At 44.6% G+C, this 13,374-nt stretch overlaps 1 protein-coding gene across 4 annotated transcripts in view; it reads left to right on the forward strand.

Moving 5' to 3' along the window:
* Positions 1-13,374, forward strand: part of tspan9a (tetraspanin 9a) — a 288,735-nt gene that overhangs the window by 247,028 nt on the left and 28,333 nt on the right. For all 4 annotated transcript variants that reach the window (XM_014147922.2, XM_014147923.2, XM_014147921.2 and 1 more), the window contains 2 exons: positions 6,324-6,515; positions 9,237-9,311. In XM_014147922.2, the coding sequence (XP_014003397.1) occupies positions 6,324-6,515; positions 9,237-9,311 (267 nt within the window). The remainder of the gene's footprint in view (positions 1-6,323; positions 6,516-9,236; positions 9,312-13,374) is intronic.

Genomic DNA, 13,374 nt, shown 5'->3' on the forward strand with positions numbered 1-13,374 from the left:
TTTAAATTTCTTGTATTAAGCAAAGCAGGCGGCACGATTTGCTTGTTTAAAAAATGTATGGATAGCCAGGGGCACACTCCAACACTCAGACATCATTTACAAAAGATGCATTTGTGTTTAGTGAGTCCGCTAGATCAGAGGCAGAAGGGATGACCACGTGTTCTCTTGATAAGTGTGTGAATTGGACCATTTTCCTGCCATGCTAAGCGTTCAAAATGTAATGTGTAATTTTGGGTGTCAGGGAAAATGTATGGAGTAAAAAGTACATTATTGTCTTTTGGAATGCAGTGAAGTAAAAGTAAAAGTTGTCAAAAATATAAATAGTAAGTAAAGTACAGATATCCCAAAAACCTACTTAGGTAGTACTTTAACACCACTGTTAAGAACAAATTCTTATTTACAATGACAGCCTACCCCGGCCAAACCCGGACGATGCAGTGCCTTAGACCGCTGCACAACTCGGGAGTCACTGATATATTCTGTACTTTTAGTCAGGCTGTCAGGATCCGGTCCCTGGCAAGGCAACACATTATCTTTGGTAGAATCTCAATACTTTCAACTCAGCAACCGTTTTTGCTGAGCTGAGGTACTGACGTACTTATTACACAAGGTTTTCCGTTAGCGCCTCCTGATTTTTAACAACCAGGACATTTTCGCCTCCATTTCAGGTCTTAAAAGGATATGCCGACCCCCAGAAGCCCCCCTGTATATACAAAGCAGTATCTCCCGTCAACTCTAGCCTACACAAACACAGGCCACACAGCCCGCCCAATGGAAATGTCACAGGTTAATGAGAGTGATCCTCCACTCAACACACGGCCCCTGGGGGCATTTGATGGGGGTTTAATGGCCTGAACTCTGTGACTGGCCCCAGGTTTATACAGTATGTCCAGAGTTACAGACCCTGTAGGACTCATTAACATGGAGACGTCTCTCGACGCCACCATCATCAGCAGACAGGAGTTTACCCCTCAGGCTCTGCCCCAGTGGGCCAGCCCCCCATCAAAAAACCTTCACATAACCATCACACAACCCTCACAGACCCCACTCGTATATACACTACCAACCCTCTTAGACCCACTCTCATACACACTCGTATACACACTACCAACCCTCTTAGACCCACTCTCATACACACTCGTATATACACTACCAACCCTCTTAGACCCCACTCTCATACACACTACCAACCCTCTTAGACCCCACTCTCATACACACTCGTATATACACTACCAACCCTCTTAGACCCCACTCTCATACACACTCGTATACACACTACCAACCCTCTTAGACCCACTCTCATACACACTCGTATATACACTACCAACCCTCTTAGACCAACTCTCATACACACTCGTATATACACTACCAACCCTCTTAGACCCACTCTCATACACACTCGTATACACACTACCAACCCTCTTAGACCCACTCTCATACACACTCGTATACACACTACCAACCCTCTTAGACCCACTCTCATACACACTCGTATACACACTACCAACCCTCTTAGACCCACTCTCATACACACTCGTATATATACACTACCAACCCTCTTAGACCCACTCTCATACACACTTGTATATATACACTACCAACCCTCTTAGACCCACTCTCATACACACTCGTATATACACTACCAACCCTCTTAGACCCACTCTCATACACACTCGTATATACACTACCAACCCTCTTAGACCCACTCTCATACACACACTCGTATATACACTACCAACCCTCTTAGACCCACTCTCATACACACACTCGTGTATATAGACTACCAACCCTCTTAGACCCACTCTCATACACACACTCGTGTATATAGACTACCAACCCTCTTAGACCCACTCTCATACACACACTCGTATATACACTACCAACCCTCTTAGACCCACTCTCATACACACTCGTATACACACTACCAACCCTCTTAGACCCACTCTCGTATATACACTACCAACCCTCTTAGACCCACTCGTATATACACTACCAACCCTCTTAGACCCACTCTCATACACACTCGTATATACACTACCAACCCTCTTAGACCCACTCGTATATACACTACCAACCCTCTTAGACCCACTCGTATATACACTACCAACCCTCTTAGACCCACTCTCATACACACTCGTATATACACTACCAACCCTCTCATACACACTCGTATATACACTACCAACCCTCTTAGACCCACTCTCATACACACTCGTATACACACTACCAACCCTCTTAGACCCACTCTCATACACACTCGTATATACACTACCAACCCTCTTAGACCCACTCGTATATACACTACCAACCCTCTTAGACCCACTCGTATATACACTACCAACCCTCTTAGACCCACTCTCATACACACTCGTATATACACTACCAACCCTCTTAGACCCACTCTCATACACACTCGTATATACACTACCAACCCTCTTAGACCCACTCTCATACACACTCGTATATACACTACCAACCCTCTTAGACCCACTCTCATACACACTCGTATATAGACTACCAACCCTCTTAGACCCACTCTCATACACACACTCGTATATACACTACCAACCCTCTTAGACCCACTCTCATACACACTCGTATATACACTACCAACCCTCTTAGACCCACTCTCATACACACTCGTATATACACTACCAACCCTCTTAGACCCACTCTCATACACACTCGTATATACACTACCAACCCTCTTAGACCCACTCTCATACACACTCATATATACACTACCAACCCTCTTAGACCCACTCTCATACACACTCGTATATAGACTACCAACCCTCTTAGACCCACTCTCATACACACACTCGTATATACACTACCAACCCTCTTAGACCCACTCTCATACACACTCGTATATACACTACCAACCCTCTTAGACCCACTCTCATACACACTCGTATATACACTACCAACCCTCTTAGACCCACTCTCATACACACACTCGTATATACACTACCAACCCTCTTAGACCCACTCTCATACACACACTCGTATATACACTACCAACCCTCTTAGACCCACTCTCATACACACTCGTATATACACTACCAACCCTCTTAGACCCACTCTCATACACACTCGTATATACACTACCAACCCTCTTAGACCCACTCTCATACACACTCGTATATACACTACCAACCCTCTTAGACCCACTCTCATACACACTCGTATACACACTACCAACCCTCTTAGACCCACTCTCATACACACTCGTATATACACTACCAACCCTCTTAGACCCACTCTCATACACACTCGTATATACACTACCAACCCTCTTAGACCCTCTCTCATACACACTCGTATACACACTACCAACCCTCTTAGACCCACTCTCATACACACTCGTATATACACTACCAACCCTCTTAGACCCACTCTCATACACACACTCGTATATACACTACCAACCCTCTTAGACCCACTCTCATACACACACTCGTATATACACTACCAACCCTCTTAGACCCACTCTCATACACACTCGTATATACACTACCAACCCTCTTAGACCCACTCTCATACACACTCGTATACACACTACCAACCCTCTTAGACCCACTCTCATACACACTCGTATACACACTACCAACCCTCTTAGACCCACTCTCATACACACTCGTATACACACTACCAACCCTCTTAGACCCACTCTCATACACACTCGTATACACACTACCAACCCTCTTAGACCAACTCTCATACACACTCGTATACACACTACCAACCCTCTTAGACCCACTCTCATACACACACTCGTATACACACTACCAACCCTCTTAGACCCACTCTCATACACACATCGTATATACACTACCAACCCTCTTAGACCCACTCAACACACTCGTATATACACTACCAACCCTCTTAGACCCACTCTCATACACACTCGTATATACACTACCAACCCTCTTAGACCCACTCTCATACACACTCGTATATACACTACCAACCCTCTTAGACCCACTCTCATACACACTCGTATATACACTACCAACCCTCTTAGACCCACTCTCATACACACTCGTATATACACTACCAACCCTCTTAGACCCCACTCTCATACACACTCGTATACACACTACCAACCCTCTTAGACCCACTCTCATACACACTCGTATATACACTACCAACCCTCTTAGACCCACTCTCATACACACTCGTATATACACTACCAACCCTCTTAGACCCACTCTCATACACACTCGTATATACACTACCAACCCTCTTAGACCCACTCTCATACACACTCGTATACACACTACCAACCCTCTTAGACCCACTCTCATACACACTCGTATATATACACTACCAACCCTCTTAGACCCACTCTCATACACACTCGTATACACACTACCAACCCTCTTAGACCCACTCTCATACACACTCGTATACACACTACCAACCCTCTTAGACCCACTCTCATACACACTCGTATATATACACTACCAACCCTCTTAGACCCACTCTCATACACACTCGTATATACACTACCAACCCTCTTAGACCCACTCTCATACACACTCGTATATATACACTACCAACCCTCTTAGACCCACTCTCATACACACTCGTATATATACACTACCAACCCTCTTAGACCCACTCTCATACACACTCGTATATACACTACCAACCCTCTTAGACCCACTCGTATACACACTACCAACCCTCTTAGACCCACTCTCATACACACTCGTATATATACACTACCAACCCTCTTAGACCCACTCTCATATGCGGCGCTTGTTTCTTTTTTACTATATGTTGTGAAAGGTCACAATTTGGTGGGGCTCTTAGATGAGGGTGTCGATGATGTTGAGACAGGGTGACAGAGCCATTTGTCATCTCTGGATGTAAGCCAAATCAAATCAAATTTTATTGGTCACATACACGTTAGCAGGTGTTTATGCGAGTGTAGCGAAACGCTTGTTCGTTAAGTGCTCATCGCTTAGAGTTATTGAAAGAGCTATTTGTCAGTCCAATTAACCAACTCATTTAGCTCGGGGATACACTGTACGTGTGATTCATTATTTTGTTTTTGTCTAATTCTCTTCAGAAATACGAGTCCAGGTTCGCCTGTGTTCCTGTGTTGTGGCTGCAGGTTGGTTAGTGCACAGCACACGGCTCCATATATCGCTGACGGGCGTTAATGTGTTCAGGAGCACTGATGTGTTAATGTCTAGAGATGACTGCACTGCCAAAGACATCCAGTGTCAAGAGTTTTAAATATACAATGTACACTTTCTCTCCACAAGGAGGGAAGGAAAGGCGGGAGGGATGGAGGAAGGTGCTAAGATTTACCATGGCGTCTAACCATATTTCACCTCATTGTAATTTGTTATTCATGACAAGATTGCATTGGATATTTAATTATATTAGGCGGAGTGAAAATGTCACCACTTACCTACCCGCTGATATTTCACTGGGGCCAGCAGGCATGGCGGGCTGCAGCGCAGCACTGTCTGCCCAAATCATCGTATTAGGCTGTGTCTCAAATGACGAGAGCTCCATAAGCCTCTGGTCAAAAGTAATATACTATATAGGGAAAAGGTTGCCTTTTGGGATGCAGCCAGAGTCTGTCCTGTCTGCTCTTACCACTCCTGGATGGGCGGAACATCCACAGACAGAACCCAGGCAACTCTCTGCCAATCAGGCTCTTCCAAAAACAGTGCGGTGCATTAACGGAGTGCATGCTAGATCTGAGAGACTTTCAACGAGGCCCCGCAGAGAGATTCTCTTTAGGGGGCAGTGGACTGTAGAGGAATTCCAGCTCTGGGGAACTGCTCCCCCTAGAGGTGTGCTGTATCCCTACAAGTGTTATCAGCCTAGACTACATTCAGTGTGTGTGTAATTCTGTGTTTGTTCAACGTCAGTAAGCTGCTCAGACCTGCAGAAAGCATTTCTGCTCCTAATTTCCAGTGGAGCTCTTATTGGTTGAACAGAATCAGTTCATGTTCTGGAATAGTTGAGAAAGCTCTTGTTTTGTGGGTGTTTGGGATGGATGCTGGTGAGTAAAGGGAGGTCTGCCTACCGACACAGCCTTTCTGAGGATATTTATATGGTCCCTTTGATTTGTACTTTGTGAAGACTATGAAAATACACATTTTCTCTGGGAATATAACATTTGGCATTATGTGTGAATATGCATGCTCGTTTCGGTACTGCAAAGATACTGTGGAAACATTGAATGGCATGTTTTCTGCCGACTTCAATTCATCCTGAACAGATAGTTCTTTGTGATGAGTCTACTTTCTACCTGACTTACCTGGTTTCCTCTCTTCTGATCTCTTGCGTTGCAGTTGTGTGGCTGTGGGCTGCTCGGCGTGGGCATCTGGCTGTCTGTGTCCCAGGGCAGCTTTGCCACCTTCTCGCCCTCCTTCCCGTCGCTCTCCGCTGCCAACTTGGTCATCGCCATCGGCGCCATCGTCATGGTGACCGGCTTCCTGGGCTGCCTGGGAGCCATCAAGGAGAACAAGTGCCTGCTTCTGAGCGTAAGTTATGATATCTCTCTCTCTCTCGCACGCACACACACACGCACACACACATTAAGTCCATCAGGCTGCTGCAGCAGGAGGTGGAGGGGGTCCGTGCTGTACAACTGGGCTCGTTCAGAGAGCTGCCGGGGAGTAGGCAGAGACTGGACCGTCTAACCACGAATGACACTGACCTACCACCTTTCACCATTGCTGCCGCTGTAGGTGAACACCAGGAGGGTGAGGAAATGATCCTAACATTCAAGACTCCGGAGTCGGGGGCCTTTTGCACAGCCAGCAAAAAGGCTCTGTACGCAGTGTCTGTGAAGGTGGCTCAGAAAGACCATCTCCATGGGCTGAGGGTGGCCCGGGGGAAGCCCACTGCTGATCTACAGTGGAGGATTATTTACGGCGCTATCGCTAAGAACATATAGGTGTCGCACCTTGATCCATTAGTGTGGAGGGGGTGTCTGTTCTGTAAGGAGAAGGAGACAGTGTAGCATCAGTTTTCTTCTTGTTCCAGGCTGGTAGGGTTGTTTTCTGTCCTGGGTGGGTGGTGTACAGGCCTAAGGTTGGGGCTGACTCTGGACCTATATGTCGGCGGGCCTAAATACCAGGAAACATGTAATGCAGGAGGCGGGAATCACGGACCCCGGGCTGTTGTGGGCTCGGCTGGCAAGTGTACAGTATATGGGGGGGCTGGTGTACGATCTGGAGGACTGTGTAGGGGTGTGGGGCATCAGGGGGATTCTTTACAGTGGACGTGGAGGGGGGCTTGGTTCTAACTTTCTAGGTCCGTTTAAACAAAGTAACGTTTGTGCTTTTAATGATGTAACTATTGGGCCAACAAAGACATTGTTAAAATAAAACCAAAATCTCACACATACACACTCACAGCAGCCTTATTTGTATTACTCTTCAAAATGGGTCATCAGTAGAGCAGCCAGGCTAACGAGCTCAACGGGGAGTTGAATCCTCAGTAAAAACCTCATGGGTTCAGAGAGAAAATTCAACCCGAGCGCCAGCCGCTGCGGGAGTCTCCCATTCTGAAAATGAACAGTAACCCATCGGCTCTCCTCCACGGGCCGTGGTCACAGCCTGATTTGAAAGATGTGTCAGTGTGAGGACGCGTGTGTCACTTACATCATTGAATTATGTAGCGCTCATAATCGCACGTCCATTGTATTGGTAAGAAACAAAACTGAGCGCCCTGAATTATTTAACACAAAGAATACTCTTGTTTGTCTCTAGACTCATGTTGTTCCTGAAAAAGTCTCAAGTGTTTTATCTGAAGTTTGATTTAATCAGCAAAGTTTGAAAATAGATTTATATAACTGGATGTGAAACTTTTTAAATCAACTTAAAAATGAGAGTTGTGGAATATCAAACATCTCCTATCCCTTGGAGAAGCTAGCACACGCCTCAGTTAAGAGCACACCAAATCCTCCACATCAGCACAGCGGTAGGTATACACTACCTGCTTTAACAATTTTGTGAAGCACGGAGAGAGCGAGAGAGAAAGAGAGAGGGGGAGAGAGAGAGGAAAAAAAGAGAGAGAGAGAAAGCGGGAGAGAGAGGGGAGGGGGGCCTGGATCTCAGTCAGAACACCATAGTGATAAATAATGAACTCTGATGTAAAAGTTTCATACCACATCGCTGTTAAGTCATATCAGATTGAGCCAACGGGTATTTCATATTCGCCCAAACCTGGGATGTTTTGAACAGTCAGTCTTTCTATCTGTCAGTGTGTCTGGAAACATCAGAGTGAAGTTAGCCCTCCTGGGAGCAGCCAGATCTGAGGTACCGGTCTGACATATTATTTGTGAAGTTCTTCTGTGAACAAACTCTCTTTGGATTAGAAATATTTGAAATAGATAAAGGTCAGAGAACCTTTGCCGTCAGGAGATTCAAGCTAGGCAAGACAAGTTGAAAGAGCCCATCGCAAAATTCAAGGCAAGATTGAAATGTGTAACACACTCGGCTGACATTGCAGACATGAAAGTGAGTGTATGCACGCACAGACACACGCGTACACACTCGCACACTCACACAAACAAACACACTCACACACACATCGTGTCTGTTTAAGCAATCAGAGCACCAACTTTGTGTCTATATAATCTGAAACTTTGCACACCCGGAGGAAATATGACAGACTTTGTGGGACCTGTCAACAAAAGACAAAAGATTCAATGAAACAATCAAATGCTGACCTGGCCACCTACAAATTCAATAAACAACTGTCCGTGCAGTTTTCACTGTGATCCCTTTTTCATATGAACCATGACCCAAATAATAAATCCAAAACAAACAGGACAAAATGAATAGAACTCTCCTCAAATTGAATTTCTGAATCTGCCGGTTGCTGCGCTCCCATGCTGTGACGAAGGGACAGAGTCAATATTCAGCTGAAAGAGTGAGGAGATCCTGGGCTACGTGGGAGAATCTGTTGAGGAATTAAACCTCCTCGTCGGGATGTTCACTGGCCCCCAGGCACTCACCTTCTCTCCATCTCTCTCCCTCCCTCTCTCTCTCTCCGGCTTTTTCTCCGTCTGTATCTCTCTTCATTTCCCTCTCTTGCCCTCTCTCTCTCTCTCTCTCTGTCTCTCTCTCATTCTCCCCATCTCCTCTCTCTCTCATTCTCCCCATCTCCTCTCTCTCTCTCTCTCTCTCCCCATCTCCTCTCTCTCTCTCTCTCTCTCTCTCTCTCTCCCCCCCCATCTCCTCTCTCTCTTGCAGTTCTTCATTGTCTTGCTGATAATCCTGCTGGCAGAGCTCATACTACTCATCCTGTTCTTTGTGTATTCAGATAAGGTAAGGATACTTTAATGTCCCCCCATGTTACAGTATATTATATGATCCAATGTTACACATATGAATGTAAATGTGTTGAACGACATCAGAATTCACTTAGCATGTAACTACTTACCATTTATTGACGTGAAAACGGACATGAAACATGCAGACATGCTGCATGTTTGCGCACGCACGCACGCACACACACACACACACACACACACACACACACACACACACACACACACACACACACACACACACACACACACACACACACACACACACGTCATGTACATAAGCACGGCCCAGTTGTTCCATGCTGAGAGTGTCCTCAGTCTCCTCTTTCAAAGACACTTGTCTCACAGCGAGAGGTTAAGCGTCTTCACCCCACAGAGGTGACTCCGGGGTCAAAAGGATCACAGGTCAGCCCACAAAATGCAGTCTCACCCCTGGCCAAATGGCTCAGTGTAATTAGTCCTTAGCTCTGTCTTAGCCCCACTCTCCTGCTATATGTCCCACTTACTCTGAAGCTCTAGATCAGCGTTTCCCATGACCCCTAGGGCATGGGGTGGGGTTTTGTGCTGCTATGTATGGCCAGGGTCTGAGAATCTGAGAACATTGGATGGCATGTAAAGCTCAGGAGGTTATTGACAGCCATGGGTGAAGTCTTAAAATCAACCTATAAATGTCCCCAGATAGATGAAGCACCCAAGCCTGAGGCAAATGTTTGGTGTAGGTCAAATGGATCAACAATAAAATGGTGAAATGGTCCTCTTTTTCCAAGGACATTGTGTGAGTTAGATTTTTAATTCTTCTTTATATTCAAATTCTTTGGACACGAGGTCATTGTTCAAATTCAGCCTCTCCGACAGATAAAGGAATTCATTTAGCAGTTATAGCACCCAATTCATTCAGAGATCTGGATCTCTCCCTGTCTCCCATGCAGGCAGCAGGCATGCACCATCAGGAATACATATGTCTGCCGTCTATAAGCGTCATCTTCAGATATCACCAGCTTAACGTCATAAAGCCAAACTAAACCTTTCCAAAGGACCTTATGGTAGGGTACTTGACATCAGTGCAGCAGTCTCAGATCATCTGTGAAGGTGTGGGGTGATCATCAGTCAAAGAAGCCTGGGCTCGTATCCATCCACAAATCATCTCAGAGTAGGAGTGCTGATCTGAGGTCAGTTTTGCCTTTTATATTATGAAGGATGGATAGGGGAAGCTGGGCCCAAGGAGGAGTGCTAATATAGGATCAGGTCCACCCGTCCATGTAATCTAAAAGGCAAAGGCATTCCTACTTTGAAACACTTTATAAATACAGGTCCTGATCCTAGATCAGCACTCCTACTTGGAGAGGATTTGTAAATACGGGCCCTGACGTTTTTTGCTGTAAGGCCCGACTTTAGACTTTCCTGTAAGAGTCGTCTTAAGGCAGGTTTATGAGTCCTCCATCTCCACAGATTAGTGTGTTTGTATCTCTACTTGCACATTAAAGTTAGATGAAGTGATGATAACACTGATGGCCTGAAATGTATCAAGGAAATGTGAAGCTGTTACTGCAAATTGCTAGTTATTGAATGTGGCATTTCTCGCTCACATCAGACCAGGAATGGTCTGTAGCGTTAGCTAACTTGTATGGCCAGTTCATGCACCACAATACATAATACGTTCTTACACAAACTATAACTAGTTAGTTACATTAAGTTTAAACTCACCAATCTTTGGGAAACTGCCATGCTAATCACGTTCATTTGCAATGCACAGACCAAGCTATGGTAACACCAAGACGAGGTAGCCAGATTTCAGACAGGGCAAAACCTGCGGTTAGCTACGCTACATTTCCTCGACTAAGAACAACCAAGACCACTATAAAAACCAAAGCTAAGAAAACAAATTGCATTGTTAAGAAACAGTAAGTTAGCTATGTTGAACCACATATAGTAAATGGTTGAACCCCAAACTCACATGTAAACAGAACCTCAGCTGTGCATGCTTACCAGACTGACAGCATCGCTGTTTTAAACACCTGTAGAATAAACTCCCTCTCCTGCCGTCTTGACATTTATAATACAAATGCGTGCCGACTGATCAACACAGTGTCAAATTCCTTTTCAGTGTGTTCACAGAAAATCTGAAATCGCCATTCCAGAAGTAAAATGTAGTCAGGGGCTCCACACGCTGCACCAGGTTAAAACAACATGAGGATCATTGCTTGCTTACGTGACTTGCTGTGTGCCAGCCTGGTCTCATAGACCAGATGTAACATAGTAAATGTAAATCCAGGACCCTGAAATTAGTATGATATGTTACATTTGGTATGGTTACAAAGGACCGGCGGTTACTTAAAGGATAATTGTCCTATTTCTGAAGTAAATCTCATTTTATTTGTAAATGGCATGTTATAGAAGGGTCCAGACACTTTTTCTGTGTGATTTGTCTTGTTTTTGACAAACTTACCCCAGCTGCGATTCACTTCCTCATTGCTTATTGTGCAGTATCAGGGCACGCGAAAGACATGAACAAAAGCACCCAAATACATCCTTTTAACAATTGACACGTTCTCAGTATAATGATGTAGGACCGAGTTTGGGAAACCCTGCCCTGCGGTAGTACCCAGGGACACAGTGATTTATGGCAGAGTGGCAGATTGTGGGCATGCGCCTGTCACAGAGAAATGCAAACACCAGCTGGTTGACAGAGCACTAGGCCATCTCTATGCGCTTGTTGATGTCCTCCACCCACTGGAACATCTAACTCCTCCACTGCGTGATGTCAGAGTAGACCACCGTTGTCCCTGGGAACATTCAGATGGACTACCTCCAAATCAGCTTGCATTTGTCGCACCGAGGGGGATGACTATGATATTCACGGTAACAGCTTGCCTTAGCGAGAGATAACGTTTAAGAACCCTTCCATTGAAAATAATTAATCCATATTTCACGCTCCTATAGTCATCTAGCCAGCTACATTGTGTAATCGCATAGTAAATATTTGCTTCAGTCTTTGTTTCCTTGCTCTCTACATTGTGAGGGTTCACAAGGAGAGCATGTATTTTAATGTTGTATAATAATGTTGCATAATCACCTTCCGGTATAAAAATCATGGAAATGAAAAATTAAAAGTGAAATTTTAAGTGATGATAGGCATTGGTCTGAAGCCAGAAAAGAAAGGGAATTCACATGAGCACCACAATGCCTATTCCACCCATGCTCTACCAAGGTTTTCCAGCACACAGCTTTAACCTACTACAGTAGCTATGTTGGTATTGTACTTCCAGCTATGTGTAGGCAGGTTGCTTAGGATTCAAACCTTCTCAAACAGACTAATTCATACTCTTTGAGGAGGTGCTTCCACGATAATGTGATTTGTACCGCATGCAATGTAAAGTATTGGATTCTTCACGCACCACAGTAAACCATTATCCCATTACGTTACCTTTTCATGCTTTTAATTAAATGAAAGCAAGCCATCTGGCTTGATTGAGCTGTTTTGTCTTGTAGTAATGTGGTGCATGCCTGTATTTTCTTAAACCTTTATTTTAGCAAAACATGTTATTGACAAAAATGTAATCATAATAACATCATTTTTTGGTCAGTAGGTGCCCAATATAACAACAGGTGTGTTGGACACATTAGCTCAGATCGATAAAGCCTGTCTGCATTCCTGATTTCTGGAGCTGTTAGCTTACCTGAGTAATATTGACATAAGCTCGGAACTACTTGTGTTTCAAACATGGTCCTGTTTTATCAATCGCTGTGCTTATCGAGGGACAGTGTATTACCTCTGTCAAAATAATGTGTAGCTTAAAGTTAGGTTTGTACTTGTATTTATTTTTGAATCCTAAGCAACCTGCCTACACATAGCTGGAAGTACAATACCATCATAGCTACTGTAGTAGGTCAAAGCTGTGTGCTGGAAAACCTTGGTAGAGCATGGGTGGAATAGGCATTGTGGTGCTCATGTGAATTCCCTTTTCGGCTTCAGACAAATGCCTTTTCTCACTTAAACATTTTTTGTTTGTTTTATCTAACATTGGAATTGAGACGAAAAATAATTATCTCTGAATTCAAAG

Source organism: Salmo salar, chromosome ssa16 (genome assembly GCF_905237065.1).
Source record: "Salmo salar chromosome ssa16, Ssal_v3.1, whole genome shotgun sequence".
NCBI lineage: Eukaryota > Metazoa > Chordata > Actinopteri > Salmoniformes > Salmonidae > Salmo > Salmo salar.